Genomic DNA, 17,294 nt, shown 5'->3' with positions numbered 1-17,294 from the left:
CAGTTTTGTGCCCGACAGGAACCTCTTATACAAGTTTTATGAAGGGGAGATTTTGTCCACTACTTGTGCACATGCGTTTATGCCTGCATGCATAAATTTATTTTTGCATGACTTGTTTGCGTGTGTCTGCCTGTTATGCCGTGCGAGTACATTGGACGGGGACGTCCCCAGTGTACCGTGGAATGCTGTTTACTGACTTGGTGGTGTGGTGTGTGAACAGGTGGTAAGTATATTCATTCTCTCTTTTTTAAAAGGTGAAATCCATAAACTAGAGTAAACCTTAATGTTTATTAACTTATGTGTTCACACACATTTAAAAGAAGGGTTGGACATTTCCTTTTGATGGTGTCCATAGTATTAAAATTGAATCTAAGGTTTTATAACCTTTGATAAGGCTTTTGCATGGAACATTTATTGAAAATTTCCCAGGTGGTGGGTTGGTGGTTTCTTTCTCTCCATCGCCTGCAGCCTACTCTCCATCTGCTGTATACGACTGTACATGCTGTGGTGTACCTGTTGTCCACGCCTGTACCTGTTGTATACGCCTGTACTTGCTGTCCACACTTGTACCTACTGTCCACACCTGTACCAGCTTTGGTATACCTTCTGTCCACGGCTGTACCAGCCCTTGTGTACTTGCTGTCCACGCCTGTTGGCCGTTGAACCTGCAGTACCTGTTGTACCCGCTTGTACCAGCCCTTGGTGTACCTATTGTACCTGCTGGCCATCCTTGTGTACCTGTTGTACTTGTTGCAAGTACATGTACTTGCATAGTACCTGGCTGGTTGTACTTGCACACTCCTGAAGTACCTAAAGTGCTTAATTGTACCTGCTACAAATAGTACCGGTTGTATCTGGATTGTACTCATTGTACCAGGTGCCTTCATATTCTTTTTCTCATTTGAATAAATCTGAAATTTGCTAATTTAAATTCAGAAAATGCTTTAAGTTGTGTAGTGCAGGAGCATGGCATGTATATGCTGACCATGTTCAGGAAATTCTTCCTGGTGTGGTTAGTATATTTCCTTGTGTGGTGTTGTTAACCGCGCTCTCAGAGCTTTTGAGAGCCAGTGAAGGTTAGACTCACCAGGGAATTTGGGAGCAAAGCTCATTGGGGAGAACCACGCCACGTTCCCTCCGCGGTGTACTCCTTGGTCTGCGTCAGTACGGGCGTGTCTGTTGGTGCACGGTCCCGGAAGACCAGTGAAAGGCAGGTGTCCACCCACTGAAGGTGGGAATGAGCTTGTGATTTGGGGCTACTCTGCCCAACACCTCTTCATTGACTTGAATCAGTTCTTTTGGTTGTTTTCACTCCCTTGTGGAGAAATCTGGCCTGTCAGGCCCGTGACACTTGTACAAATATAAATATTCCAAGAAATACAAAAAGTATTGGAGGGGGGGGGGGGGGGGCGGCCCTTTTCGGCCCTAGTGCTGGTGTCATTTGTATTTTTAGTATTTTTAGTATTTGTGTTGTTGATGTTGTTTCCATTGTTTAATAACAGTTAAATTAAGTGTTCTAAATATGTGTATATTGTCTTCCGATCTGTAGGCCTCCTGTAGGGAGCGGTCACAGAGGATTACAATGGGGTCACAGCGTACGACAATTATCTTCCTAAAGGGTACTAATAATGTACAATGTTGCACTGATGATGATGAGCCATCTTGTCACCATGTACTATAGTGCAGAGTGCATGTGACAACATGAGACACCGGTTTGGCCTCATGTGAACATGGCACAAATCTGGCTGCTCTATGGAGTGACAGTCCCATATCAGTGATACCAGAAATGGAGGAGGACCAAATGGATGGCCAAATGGTGACAATTGGGCACTTGGCATGGTTTGAAGCCACTTAAGTGCTTGGTGGTCTGTTTTGATTGTTAAAGCCTGTCCATAAAGAAAAGGCTTCCAATGTTTGAGTGTTGTGATCACATCTAAAAGCTCTTTGTCATAAACTAAATAATTTCTTTCGGGCGACATCCATTTTTCGACTGTAGTAGGCCATGGGTCTATTGTCCTGCTGAAGAACAACACCTATGGCTTATTGTCCTTTTGAAGAACAACACCTATGGCTACATTGCTGGCATCGGTGATGATCTCGAAAGGTTCATGCCAAGATGCTAACTTTAGAACATGTGCTTCTGAGGTTGTTTTTTGGAGTGCACGGAATGCATCAAAAGTGCCTTGCCTATAGGTGCGACTGTTTGCCTACGAGTTTTCACTCCCTTGAGCAAGTCGGTGAGAGGTTCTGCAAGGTTGGAAAACTGGTGAACATGCGTACTGTAGGCCTGGCAACGACCTATGAATGAACGGATCTCTTGGGCGGTCTTAGGAATGTCTCAATCCAAGATCTCTTGAACCTATGAGGATTCCAATCGAATGTCGGAAGAACTGATGATATAGCCCAAGTACCTCTGTAACGCCAAAGCTAGACTTTTTGGCGTTTATGTAGAGCCCATTATCTTGCAAAAGTGGCAAGACTTTCTCATCTTTCTCATGCTGCTCTGCAGTGGCAGAGAATGTAAGTATGTCATCAAGAAATATGAAAACACACTTACCAATGAGTACTCCGAAAATCTTGGACATCATTTTATTGAAGGTTGTTGGTGCGTTGGTAAGCCCAAAGGGCATGACTATGAACTCGTAGTGACCATGTTCTGTCCTAAAAGGTGTTTTTGGGATGTTAGCTTCAAAAATGCGGATTTGATGGTAACCACTCTTGAGATCGATCTTAGTGAAAAATTTTGCATCGTCTAAATGCTCCAAAATGTACTCAATCCTTGGCATAGGAAAACTTATTCTTGATGGTGAGTTTGTTTAATGCCCTATAATCTACACAAAGGCGTGCAGACTTGTCTTTCTTTTGGACAAATAGGATGGGTGTAGCAAATGGTGAGGAAGATGGCCGAAGGAATCTAGCTCGAAGGAGCTCAAATAATTGCTTTTCGAGCTCGCCCTCTAAAGTCTTGGAAAGACGATAGGGAAACTTGCTAGGAGGTTGTGCTCCAGGGACCAAATTGATATGATGGTCCTCAGGACAAGAGAGGGGGAGATTGGGTGGGAGATTGTCCCAAAGCATAATGTCTTGGTGTCAAGACTGGAGGTATGCTAACTGTGGGACTGGAGATGAACATGAGATAGCCGCTATCGATGAGGTAGAGGCTATCTGAGCACAAACATAAATCAATGCTCCTTCTGCTTGCTTGTCATCCAGCCTGGAGATGAGAAATCAAAGGGATGCCGAGAATGCTCCTATCCCCACGAATCGTGATAGGCTTAGAAAAACCTTTACAGATAGTAAAACTGTTGTATTCCCGATTGGGAATAGGTTTATATTGGCGAGTCCATTGGATTTCTAAAATCATGTCACACCCCAAAAGAGGCGAGACAATGAATCTCATTGGAATGATGCCTTTTGAACTTAAAAGGAAAACTGCTGTGCCTTTTGAGAAATGTGGGTGCGGAGACTAGGTGTAAACCCGTCCACATCCAAATGATAGGATACTAATGTGTAGCTCATTTTGATAGCCAATTGGGAGAGATGGCGTCCTCAGAATTGCCCATGTCAAATAGGGCTACAAACTGGTAGCCCTTGGTAGAGCCATAAGCTCGGATCAGGATTTTTTGTGTAGCATCCCTCTCACCCTCTTGCTTAGCATCAAATACCACGGATGGCATAGGATGCATAGAAGATAAAAGCTGAACTGCATTGGTGGTAGTAGGCGTGGCTGGAGGAGTAGGAGATGCTGTGGTACCTGTGGAAGAAGGTGGCTTGGAGCCTTGCTCCGTTTGCCATTTCTGACAATCCATGGTATGACACAAAAAACATCGGTTTTCTGACTGGTATTTCCGTTTCTCCTCTGGAGGAAGATAGCCTCTAGTGATGCTTGCTTTAGCCTTTTCCTCAGGGGTTTTCTTAGGTTTGAATTTCTTATCCTTCTTACCCCCCTGAACTAGATCCAGAAGTGTCGTCCTTCTTAGCGTCTTTAGAAGACGAATTACCTTTTCTCTTTTGCAAAGCAGATTGCTGCTGCTCGGGTTTGGTACTAGACTGCGGTTGTTTTGGCTTGCCTCCGTTCATCTTCATTTCTTCATTTTGAGCGAGAGTCAAAGCTTGGTCATTTGTGCTAGGTTCAAAGTTACCAACTATGAACCGAATGTTAGGATCCAATCCATGAATGAATTGATCCATCTTGGCCTGCTCAGATAACCCTAGCTGCTGTGCTAAAGTGATAACCTTATCGGAAAACTGAAGCACGGGTTACCTGTTTTGTTTGAGTTCACAGAACTTATCTGCCAGGTTGTTCAAATACTGGGGAGGGAGAAATCTGGTCTTTAAGTCATGAACGAAGATATCCTGGCGAAAAGATGTGACACTTGTGGTCTAGTCCGTATGTAAACTAGACCAATGCTGCCACCAAGTGTCTGCCTCACTCGTAAGGTGGGGAGCTGCTACGTGGACTTTATCTTGAGGATTCTTTAGCTTTGCCAAAGGAAAATATGCATTAAATTGATGAATAAATTGATTGACAGCTAAATGATCACACTTACCATCATACATACTAAAATTTGGTTGAGTTCGGATGACGGTCGTTGATGCCACAAGAGTTTGGTTGGTGGCACCTATGGGTGGAGAAACTGAAGAGAGGGTGTGTTGAAATTGCAGATGCATGGCCTCCTTTTCCCGCTTGTGTTCGAGTATCATTCGCTCTCGATCGAGCTCTCGTTGGTGCTCCTGAGCTGCGAGGTCAGGCTGAATGCTTCTATGCCTCAAGCGATGAAGATCCAATGGCTGAATACCGAATCGTTGAAGGCTGAATGCTGAGATGATTGGAATGATGCAAAAAGATTGCTATTTATATGGAATGGGTGGCTGGTTGGCTGGCTACAGAGCTGGCCGACTGTAGCATTAAATGCTACAGAACTTGGTAATGTGACAAATGCTGAATAATGATGATAATAATGCTGAATAATGTTAATAATATGCTAAAAATGCTGAATAAAGTTCTAGGGCTTTTGCAATGGTTTACATGCACATGGGGATGAATGCTATACAAATGTAAACCATGAACTGATGCAAACCCTAAGGCTTCTATTGACTCTACACGCATGAATGATTCTCTTCAAGTGGGTTAAGGGACTGGGTTGACTGACAGACACTCTAAGGTTGAGGAATGACCTATGTAGCTTGTGCCTAACATATCCTGGATTGAGGATTACAATGGGGCTATTGTATACGACATTTTCATATCCTAAAGTGTCCTACTGCTGTACAATGATGCACTGATGATGAGCCATCTTGTCACCATGCACTACAGCGCAGAGTGCATGTGAGAGTGACATATCTTGGGTGTTGATGATGTGAATGGGGATGTCATAGCACGTTATCCATGCTACCTGATGGAGTTTATGAGTTGAAGCTTTGTGAGTAGACTCTCATGGAGTTAAGATTGCACTTTGGTTTTTTTAAAGGTTGGGAAATAACCTGAACTTTTCATTGGTATATATCTCTTCTTGAGCCTTGATTTGCATGTGTAGTAGTTCAAATATCTGATTTGAATATCTTATGTAGTGGAAAATCACCTTGTTTTTCTCCTCGATGATTGTTAGTGGTTCAATTTGTAAGCCTACAGCATAGCCCCGAGTCTGTAATCCTGCACTTCAGTAAAAACATTTGCTGTGTTTTCTATCAGGTCATTTGAGCTTGGACCTGGGCAAAAATAAGAGCAGCAGCAAGAGCGAAACACAGGTGCGTGTTTCTTCCATTCACCCGATTGATAGAGATCTTGATATCTGGACTTCGTTGAAAGTTCAAACTGTCATTAATTTGGATGCCTTTCCTGGGTCCCTGAACATGTGTTCCTGTTACCTGGCTGACTACAGGCTTTGCAAATAAGTAAAGGGATTTCTGCAAAGCAACACAGAATCATGAAAACTAAGAAACAGAAAGTTACCTCCCTGCAAGCAAAAGATGCTGAAGAAGGGCAAGAAAGCCCGGCTGTCCTGTCAAATGAATCTTTTGTGCCAAAGAGAAAGAAGAGGAAGCGAGAAGAGGATTTGCAGGTTTTAATGGAGAAGTTCAAAGCTACTCCTATTCACAAAGGACTTAATGATCGCAAAAAAAGGTGAGTAACTTGATGGTATGGAGCTTAGGAAGGAGAGGAAATGAGCTTATTTTGGAGTTGATCACATCTCTTAAGGTATAGTTTACATGTAAGGAGGTGTTTTTGAGGGGGTGTGCATGTGTGCACACACACTATAGTACACTTGCATGTCTGCACACATGCACACTTCTTTGCTTGGGTGCGTTGTATGCATCCTACTTACATTAATGTAAGATCTTTTTTTTTTTGTAGGTATTTACAAGAGAAAAAGAAAAAAAAGAAGAAATCAGGGTGCTTTAACACATTTGAGACAAATCCTTCTTTACATCAACAAGAGAGAATAGGTTTTGGCAATATTGTTGATGCACCTCCAAGGCTCTCTTTTCCCAAGAAAGATATGGTGAGTGAAAATTTCATGGTTTTTAAGGGAAAATTTATATTACGTTAAAATCCTCCTTTTTTGTTAGAGATAGTCTAGTTGTGATCTAGTCTTGTATTGCTTTGTCATTGTGTAGAGGTTGGAAAAAGCTTACAATGATACCCAATGTGTCTTGTGTCAATCAATATGACATCCATTGAATTTTCCCCCCCTTCAAGGTTACCCTGGTATCTAAAAATGCTTGGCGACTCCCTAGGTCCAGGAAATGGAAGACAAGTGGACGTGGTTGGGTGGTATCCTTTCCTGCTCTCCATACATCCACAAATGGGGAACTTCCCACCTTCAGTTTCTTGCATAGCTCCAAGGCATCTGCTTTGGGTGAGCTACCCTCTGCCATACCTGTGACGCGAATGTGTAAGGCCATAGTCTGTTCCTCTTCTCTTCCACTCTGATGGGCGGGGCGGAGGCTCGATGTTTCTAGACCACTGCTGTCTACTCCTTCTCCGCTTCTTGTTTTGCTATGTCGGCCCATCTCCGCACAAGTTCTTCTTTTGTTGCTACCATACTCTCTTGAATCTTTTCCTCTACACTCTTGGTGAACTCTTCCATGTGAGTGAGTTCCGCCTCCTCCTTGATAGTGCCTTGGCATTCTTTGAGGTTGTATGTGACATATTACACTTGCTCTTTCAGTCGGCTCCCCTTACTGGAGAGCTTCTCAACCTATAAGGTGTGGGCTTCCTTCATTTCCTCAATGCTTTCTCATCGTTGTCCTCTTGGATCCCCATTATGTCATGGATTGCCTTAAGGCCATCTTTGAGTAGTGAGCCCAGAACTGGTTTCTCTGTGCATGCATTCAGGTGTGTTTCCATCTGACCGATAAGACTGTTCAGCTGCTGGGATAGGCCATCCCATTTCCCTGACTTTCGTGGCTCTCTGTTCAACCAGGTGGGCACAGTTGGGTTCCCATTAAGAGAGAAGAAGAAGAAGATATATTAACGTCTTGCAAATGACCCAATGGGTCTATGAGACAAAAGGCGTACAATGTGTCCATGGAATCTCATCATGGAAAAAAAAGAGACAACATAACAAAAAAAGAGAGGATTATGTTGCTGTCTTGGGGGCCTGAGCAAGGGTGCGTGGGGAGAAGGTGGAAGGAGGGGCAGCGAAGAGAGAGAAAGAGGCGCATGTGGGGCAAAGAGAGAGAGAGCAATTAATGTCTTCAAAAGACCAGATGAATCCAAAAAGGTATCCATGATGAATATTGAACCATGGAAAAGAAAAGAATAAACTGTACGAAACTAGCTACATAGGCTATAAAAAGTAACCATGTGATGCTACATGATGACATACATTGATACCATCGTCCTCCATAATAGAATGCAAAGCAACGAAGAAATGAAATGAAATGTTATATTAACGTCTTCAAAAGGCCAAAGTGACCTATGAGACCAAAGTTACAACCATATGACATCTGATACACTATCTGGAAAAGAAAAGAAAGGACTGAAGGTAAGTATCTAGCTCTGCAATACATCAGTAGGGAGCATCCGGAAGAAGCAACTAGGGAGAGTGGGAAGCTAATGCTACTAGTCAAAATGGGGTACATGAGTACATGGATACATGAATACATGAATATGGGGGAGTACAAAAGTGACAGTGAGTACAATAGTATATGGCTGGAGTGGTTATCATCCTAGGAGCTCTAGCATGGGTCTCTGCCGGATGGCTTGGATATCTGCCATAGTGAGATGCCTGGTCGGTCGAGCCCGATGCCTCGCAATGATGCTCTGAATCCTCCGGTGTAGGCACTGTCTCTATAAGGATCCGCGAACCCTCGGGCGTCTGGATCTGCCCAACTGGATAGCTCTCTCAACTAGAGTCCCACGGGGTGCCCACTGTTGGGCTGTCGGCTGTGTCCTCCCGGGTAGTCCCTCTAAAGAAGTCAGTGATCTGTCTCTGTGTGGACTCCCTGCCAGTCCGGCGTCTGCTCCTCATAATGGACTCTCTGAGCTTGCAGATCTCCAGGAGATAAAAACCCAAGCATCACTGATCACAATAGTCCATGACTCTAGCCAGTGGTCCAAATCCCTCTCTGAAAAGGCAATGGTAGCACCCTCGAATCTCATAATATGCTGCGCAGCGACGGATGTAGTGCTCCTCCGTCTCTGGCTCTATCCAACAAATTTGACATATCCTGTCCCCTGGAGGTATGCCTCTAAATCTGCCTGTCTCTATCTCTAACTGATGTGAAGAGGTGCGGATCTGCCCAATGGCGCACCTCAATCCATGAGACAAATGGGTATCCATGTAGCTCGGTCTAATCATAAAGCCATCCTCAGTGGTGCGGAGAAGATGGTCTCTATAAAAAAAAGGTCTCCTGTGAGGGCTCTAGCCATGTCCTCCTAGTGTCCAACTGAATGAGGTCCTGTCTGATGACTCTACTAATCTCAGAATGTGTCAAGGTGAGAGAGGGTGCCTCTAGAGAGTACTGGAAGGGTGGAAGTCTGTCTAAGCTGAACCCGTGGAGCTCAAACCAGGATGCTATCTGCGCATACCAACATGAAGTGTCTCCCTCCATGGCTAGCTGATGAGAGGACTCTAAAGCAAGTCGTGCATACCGGTGTCGGGGAAGCTCCTAGGTGCTATGAATGAAGGACACTGATTTGGCAAGAGCCCTCGACTACGATCGATGGTGCTCCCATCTCGGCTCGGATAATCTCATGGGGTACTGAGGCCTTAGCCCGAATCATCCTGGAGATCATGGACACAAGTGGTCTCTCCATCAATCTCCATCCATCGTATGTGGGTCCTGATCGACTGTGACGATCTAGGCTAGGCCCCCAGATCTGTTCTCCATATAGCATAGCCGATGTGACCAGCGTGTCAAAAAGCCACAGCTTAGTGCGTGGCTCCTGAAACGTACCTGTGAGCACATCCTCTCTAGACCTCCTAGTGCTGCATATCCTCTAGTCAATCTAGCCTCTGCTGCCCCCCTCATGGAAAATGTGGGCCCAGTGAACACCACTCCAAGATATGTGTATGAGTCAACATACTCCACTGTCTCTTGCCCATATGTGAAAATAGGCGCTGATCTCCAGACCCACTGAGCTGTAGTGTTAAACACCATAACCTTAGTCTTACCAAGGTTAACTGAGAGCCCACTGTCGTGTGCATAAGCATGTAAAGTATCCAAGTGCCTCTGCATACCCTCTGGTGAGTCTGCTATAAGCACAATATCATCAACATATAAGAGCAGAGGTATCCAAGTGCCAGCCAACTGGGCTCCTCTGTCCCCTCGTGTCCCAATATAATCAGAGATCTCATCAATGTATAGTCCAAATAGAGTCGGAGAGAGCGGGCAGCCCTGTTTCACCCCTATAGTGGAGTGTACTGGCTGGGAGAGACCCTCTGAAGTCCGCACCTGCCCAACTACTGTCTCATAAAGTGCCATAATACCCCAAATGAGCTCACATGGAACCCCCAAGTCTTGCAGCCTGCGCATCAGTCTAGCTCTAGGCACTGTGTCAAAGGCCTTGCGGAAATCCACAAAGCCACAGTAGATTCTCCTCCCATGTGCTCTGCCCTCCTCAATGATAGCCCTAAGGGTAAAGATATGATCCAAAGTAGAGAATCTCCTCCTGAAACCGGCCTGTCCTTGAGCTCGGACCCCTCGTCTCTCTGCCCATCTACTCAACTCATGCTCAAGAGTAGAGGCATATAGCTTGGCCAGCAAGTGACCAATCATAATGGTGCGGTAGTTAGTCGGCAGGCTCGGATCTCCAGACTTGAGTACCGGCACAATCGTGGAAGTACTCCAAGTCCCAGGAAACCCCTCACACATGGCTCTATTAAACATGAGAGCTAGCAAGTCTGCAATCATGCATGTTTGAAATGCTCGGCTACAATGCCCTCATGATCTTGTGCCCTCCCTGTATGCAATCTGTTGATGGTCCTCCTCACCATCTCTGCTGTGAAGAAGGTAGAAGTGGGTGGACAAGGCTCTGGAGGGTTCGGTAGTGGTGGCTGCTCTGGTACTGTGTAGAGGGAGGCTGCATACTCGCCCCATGTATCTGGAGAGGTAATGGCCGGAGGCGGGGGGTGCACTCTAAGCAATCTCCAGGCCTCCCCAAAATCCTGACTCAAAAACAACTGATAGATGTCTCTCTCCAGCCAAGCTAAGAATGCTCTCTTCTCCCGCCGAATGAGGGATCGGAAGATGATGCGTGACTGTCTATATGTAGTAACACCTGTGGCCACCTCTCTCTGTAGCCGGGCTCTGAGCTCCCTACAGTCATCATCATACCAACTATTCTGGGGCATGCTCCCAGGACGTGGTCGTACTATGGGCTGCGTGTGTGGGAAGGCCGTCGCTGCAGCTGTATGTAAAGCCTCTGTCAGGATCTGTGTGAGCTCTGCTAATGGCCTCTGTGGATCCTCTGCACTCAACAAGCTGTAGATCTCTGCGGTGTATACTCCATCAGTCTCTCTACAGAAGGTATATCTCGGGTGATAGGAGGATTGCCCAACCTGGCGGGTACTGTAGTGGAAATCCACTGTAAAGGAGAGAAGTGCATGATCCACTGTAACTCCGATGGGCCTGGGGCCAATCGCAAAATCCTGGATACTCAGGATGAAGGTTGGCGAGGCTAAAACATAATCCACTGTGCTGGCCCCATGTCTGTGTAGAAAGCAAGTAAAGCCACTGGCAAGTGGATACCTCTCTAGGCCATTTAAAATGGCCAGCCCATGTGCAGTCCCCATCTCCAAGAGGTATCTCCCATACTCAGTACACTCCACCTCATCCTGTGATCTCCGGGTCAAACACATCTCCTCCACATCTCTCTCTCTCAACATCTTCTCTGAAGTGTCAAAGAAGGAGGTTTGGTACTGAGCCGTTCGAGCATTAAAGTCCCCAAGTATGATAACATCTCCCTCCCTGGAGAACTCCCATATGTCCTCATCTAGAATCATATATGGAGATTGCCCCTTGGGCGCTGCATAATGAGATGTGCTGGCTGAAGAGAGAGAGAGGCACAAGTGGGGCAGAGAGAGAGAGAGAGAGAGAGAGAGAGAGAGAGAGAGAGAGAGAGAGGCACAAGTGGGGCAGAGAGAGAGAGAGAGAGAGAGAGAGAGAGAGAGAGAGCAATTAACATCTTCAAAAGACCAGATCAATACAAAAAGGTAGTATATAAGCTATAAAAAGTAACCATGTGATGCTACATGATGACAATGTGTGATCATACACTGATACCATCATCCTCCATAATAGAATGCAAAGCAACCATACCATCTCCCCTCTGTAATGGGAGCCAGCCGTATCGTTGAATGTGACATCTCACGTGTAGGTGCACGTGGACAACAGCCAGGCTTCAGATCAGGGTGCACAAAAGTCAGGTAGTGTGCGTAGCAGCAATCTGGGCAGCAGGCGCCTATTCCACGTGGCAGTCGGTAGCATTAAATGCAGGTCATGGACAATAAAAACAGGCCGACATCAATTTCTACTGGCCGACTAGCACATTGGTGCATATATATATATATATATATACGAGTATGGGAAATTCGTCATTTGCATCAACAACAAATAGAGCTTACAGAGCATCTCTCTGCAGTACAGGCTGGTCACGGAGATCTGGAGATCTACAACAGTGTGTGGGCTGACAATGTCTTCATTCTTAATACTCGAATTCCAGTTGTAATACTTATTTCTTCTACATAATACATAACAATAGTTTTAGGACTCTTGTGGCTGTGTGTTTGATTCGGCTGCACTCTACTCTCAAACCCTAGCACATAGGCACGAGTGTTCTACAGGTGGTACGAGAGCATATGAAATTGCCAAAATTTTTGTTTTCATCACCGATGTGCACAGGTTGCTTGGTTAAGGTAGAACCTAGTCTCCAGGAGTGCACAAGTTGAGGTTGGGAAAAGTCACTATTTGGGTTCTTTTTGGTATTGTTGCCACCCTATCCCACCCACCCTTCCTCAGTGTAAAGGGTTGCAACCCTCATCATCTCTTTCTTATTGGTCATTGGTTCTAGCTCTATTCATCATGGATTCAATGGCACTTATGGAAGTTCCGTATGGATGTAAGTATGGAGGTCAAGGTTGCCCGTTTCGACAGGGTCACAGCGTGAGAGAGTTCCAAGCTTGAGACCCTGCAAGACGGGAAGCCGAAGGGCAAGGTAATAGAATAATCTCATGATATCCTTATTTCCGTCAGGGTGGTCACAGCGTGAGAGTTCCAAGCTTGGGACCATAGTTTCCACGAGTTTTGGAAACGGGGGTGCGGAGCACGGCTGGAAACGGAGTTTCGGAGTTTCAGCCTTCGGGAAGAAACGGGGAAACGGAGTTTCGGTTTAGGGTTTAATACATACATATATAATTAATAAAAACATTACAAAAGCTTGAAAAATACATCTTTGCTCAAGTTCAATGTCAAAGACTCAAATGATAGATCAAAATTCAGAAATGACAACTGTAGGCTCAAGGCTCAAGGCTCAAGCCTCAAAAGAGTCAATACAAAACAAGATCCATCATCCATCATCCATCATCCATCATCCATAATCCATATGTATAGACTGTAGTAAATACAAAACATGATCAAAAAATATCCATGTGGCTGGCAGCAGCTGTTGGCATGACAAAATCCTAGAGCTAAGTGCTCCAAAAATCACTCATCAAGATCATCCATGGAGGAGTCATCCTCCGACTCATGAGAGTCAAGCTCAGATGAAGAAATGGTAGGATCGTGGTCCTCTGCCTCTGCTGAAGTGGAAGCGATGGATCCCCCCCTCTGCCTCTGAGAATGGGTGGTGCAGCGGGTGTTGTGGCTCGGCACTGTCAGCTTCTCATAAAGCAAGGTGTACATATCACGCTCATTCCGTGGGATCTCTGGGATGAACCTCTCCCTCCTGATGTCGATCTTATCCACATTCACCTGCGAGCAAGGTGCGACTCCTCCTTGCTTGGTAGAGCTTAGATGGCAAAGGTGGAGGCCCCAAGTAGAGGTAGAGGGCGTGGTAGAGGGCTGATGTGGAGGTAGAGGGGTAGAGGGCAAGGTAGATGGGTAGAGCAGCTCCAAACAGGCGGCGGAAATAAGCACGCAGAATGGCGGCAAAAAACAGCACGCGGGTTTCTAAACCCTGGAAAAACAGGGCCTTGGAAACGCCGTTTCTGGAAACGGAAACGTTTCCGAAACGTTGGTGGGCCGAAACGGCGTTTCTGGAAACTGGGCTTGGGACCCTGCAAGACGGGAAGCCAAAGGGCAAGGTAAATCTCATGATAGCCTTATTTCCGTCTCATAACAGATCTGGTGGTAAAAGCTCCATTGGCCACTTCAGGGTGAACAGACCTATTAGTAAAGCTGTTGATGCCGCAACTGTCTACTAGTACATAGACATCTCTGCCCTTTATCTTCCCTTATCCTGAAGGTAGTTGCATTGCTATCCCACATAATCTCCTTATCATCATCAACAGCATTGCCTCCATCTGTGTAAGGTTCAAAGCAATCTGTAGTCCTTCAAAACATAAGAACCATAGTTTCTAGTTGTTGTGAGAGGATTGCTTGTAGGCAATGAGAACTGAGGTAGTAAATTTCATAATCTCGAGCCACCAAGTTTGTGATGACTTGGAACCACCAAGATGGAATACAAAATTTCTCATCCTCAATCTCATCATCTCTTTGCACATCATGGGGGCACTCATGAAACTTTTATGAAGTATCAACTGAAGATGATTTTCCATCCGATTCTGAAATCTCCACGATCATGCTCAACTTCCCTCCAATTGGCTTGGCCTCGTAAAATTTCTTGTGGTCCATACTCCACTTTTCTCCACATGTGAAACATAGGCCCTTCTTCCACCTTTCATCCATGACTATTGGGAGAGTTCCTTCTGTTAGAAGTCATCTCTTGTCTTTTATGTTGACACCAGGGCCTTTGTTGTGGGTGTGCTTGCCCTTGTAGGTGTTTTCTCATTTTTCCTCACTCCCCGTATTTTTCTCCCATTTTTCCCTATTTTTCTTGGCATGGGTGGCTTCCCTGTGATGGCAAGAGGACCCAGTGCTGGCCGACTGCATCAGCATGTTTGTGTTCACATCATGGAGCTGGCCGATTGGTCTGGACAGGTCGTGGACCTTTTATGCTGGCCGACTGCTGTTTGCAGGTCGTGGGCTCCTCTGGTGTCTTGTCGGCTGTCCTAGAGCAGGCCGATTGCACTATGGGCCATATAAAATGGGCCCACACCCCTTGCCAGTTTTGTATCATTCCGGGATTCTTTTTGTGTATCATTCCACCGATCCATGATGATTCACAGTTGTATCCAGACACATGCACACTTTTTCTTTTCTTTCTTTTCTTCCGATGAACCGGAAGAACACAGTTGTATTATTTTTTGTCTCATAGGCCGACTTTGGCCTCTCGTAGACGTTAATATCTCTCTTTCTCTCTCTCTCTCTCTCTCTCTCTCTCGTGCTGTTATTTTCTGCATTGCGTTTTGCTCTTGTGTTCCCAGATCTGGTCATCATCTCCGTTGCTCATTCTGACATGGTATCAGAGCCTAGGCTCTAAATAGTTCTTGGGATTTGTATGAGCAAGAGGGGGACTGTTGTGTTGCTGATTGGTGGATTGTTCGGGACTGTTTGGGAAGAGGAGAAGCAAGAGGACGGCGGGCTGATTTGTTGGACAGCCACTTGCAGGTGTTAGTCTTCTTTGTTCCCACCCACCCACCCTTTTTCAGAGTACATCCCCGCAATGGCAAATCTGTTAGAGGCATGTGAAGATCCCGACACTCCCCACGTTCCCGGTGGAGTGTCAGTTGGACGGGAACAACTACGGCATATGGAAGGTTATGATGGATTCTGTTCTAGAGTCTTACGACCTTGTTGATTTCGTCGTTGTTGGGGTTCCACGGTCGGAAGTAGAGGAAGGGGAGTTACCGTCGATCCGAAAGGACCGGGAGGCACAGACACAGTTGTGGGATCGTGTCAACGCCAGGGTCCGTTCGTTTATCTTTCTCAACTGCACATCGCAGGTAATCAATCATGTAAAGCATATGACGCTGGCCAGAGGTATATGGCAGCATTTGGCTTCTCTTTACAACAGGGTATCGCCCATGAAGAGGATTTCCTTGGAAGTACAGATGCGGGTTATGAGCCTTGCAAAGTTGTCGACGATGCGGGAGCATATTAACAAGCTGCAGGCTCTTCAGCAGGAAGTTCTTCAGGCTGGGAAGGAGATATCGTCAGAGGACATGGCCATAACGTTGCTGTCACGCTTGCCCTCTCAGGTATCAGCATTTTACTCGTCTTTGATTACCAGTGGTAGGCTCAGCCCATGGTTTTGGACCAGGAGGAACGATTCATGAACCCTTCTTAGGGTGGAGGTTCGGAGGCCTTAACTGGCCAACGGTCGAAAGGCCGTAACACGGGCAAAGGGAAGGCTTCATCGGAGAAGTCTTCTGAAAAGAAGTCCGTTACTGACCATGAGAAACTAAAGGCAGAGAGGACTTGTAATGATTGTGGCGAGAAAGGCCACTATTGGAGGCAGTGTCCCAAGCGAAAGACCGAGAAGGGTGAAGATTCCTCAGCAGCAATCATGAAGACTCCGAATTTTGTGCACTTGGAGGTGATGGACACCGATGTTTCATTTTCTTCAGGCAGGGAGGAGGTTGGAGGATTCTCTGCAACGGATACTCGGGAGTGGATTCTAGACAGTGGTGCTTCGAGGCACATGACTCCTTCCCGTTCAGATTTACAGGATCTTTGCAGGTATTCTGGTCACATTCTTACTGGGGATACATCCACTATCCCAGTTCACAGTGAGGGCAGGATGGAGATAGTTCTCGATGGCAGAGGGGGGAAGCATCCCTGTGGTTGGTTTCATAGCCAGGAGCTGAGAGGGGGTGTTAGAAGTCATCCCCTGTTTTTTATGTTGACACCAGGGCCTTTGTTGTGGGTGTGCCCGCCCTTGTAGGTGTTTTCTCATTTTTCCTCACTCCCCGTATTTTTCTCCCATTTTTTCCTATTTTTCTTGGCATGGGTGGCTGCCCTGTGATGGCAGGAGGACTCAGTTGCTGGCCGACTGCATCAGCACGTTTGTGTTCACATCATGGAGCTGGCCGACTGGTCTGGACAGGTCGTGGACCTTTTATGCTGGCCGAGTGCTGTTGGCCCCACACCCCTTGCCAGTTTTGTATCATTCCGGGATTCTTTTTGTGTATATAGAGCAGAGTTACACGCCTCTCTCTCTCTCTCTCTCTCTCTCTCTCTCTCTCTCTCTCGTGCTGTTATTTTCTGCATTGCGTTTTGCTCGTGCTCCCAGATCTGGTCATCATCTCCGCTGCGCATTCTGACACCTTTTGCATATCCTTCCTGTTCTTGTCAATGCCTCCGTCCTGTGCCTTGAAAGCTCTATTCACCTCACTAGAATTGGAAGCCTTTATGGTAGGGTACTTAGGAATAATTCTGAGAGTGACATATTGGCTATAAGGGTCTTGAAGGAATGTGCGGCCTTTGCTCCCCAATAAACTTCTTCAAGCCATGGTCACTAGTTACAGACTTTTGGAAGTAACCAATGTCAAGAGACTTATCCTCTGTCTTGTACTTGGTCTTGTACAACTCGGCTAATTGCATAGCTTTATCAAGGGATTGGGATCTAGATGCCACACATCAGAAGCTGGTCTTAAAAGCAGTCCATGAATGAACTTGACCATTCTGCTTTTGTCGTCCATATCTTTCATGAAAAGAGAGATCCTCCAAAACTGTTTAATGTAGCTTTTGACAGGTTCCTGTTGGTTGGATCAAAGGTGACAAAA

The 17,294-nt window shown here is 45.9% G+C and overlaps 1 protein-coding gene across 1 annotated transcript in view; it reads left to right on the top strand.

Moving 5' to 3' along the window:
- The window catches only part of LOC147628298 (coiled-coil protein), a 49,417-nt gene that overhangs the window by 30,259 nt on the left and 1,864 nt on the right, over positions 1–17,294 (top strand). Inside the window, exons 2-4 of the mRNA XM_086813397.1 lie at positions 5,693–5,748; positions 5,883–6,124; positions 6,356–6,503. Of these exons, the coding sequence (XP_086669523.1) occupies positions 5,693–5,748; positions 5,883–6,124; positions 6,356–6,503 (446 nt within the window). The remainder of the gene's footprint in view (positions 1–5,692; positions 5,749–5,882; positions 6,125–6,355; positions 6,504–17,294) is intronic.

This window comes from Cibotium barometz, chromosome 19 (genome assembly GCF_041138505.1).
Source record: "Cibotium barometz isolate CiBa-2024 chromosome 19, ASM4113850v1, whole genome shotgun sequence".
Classification (NCBI taxonomy): domain Eukaryota; kingdom Viridiplantae; phylum Streptophyta; class Polypodiopsida; order Cyatheales; family Cibotiaceae; genus Cibotium; species Cibotium barometz.
This window is presented reverse-complemented; position numbering and strand designations above follow the sequence as displayed.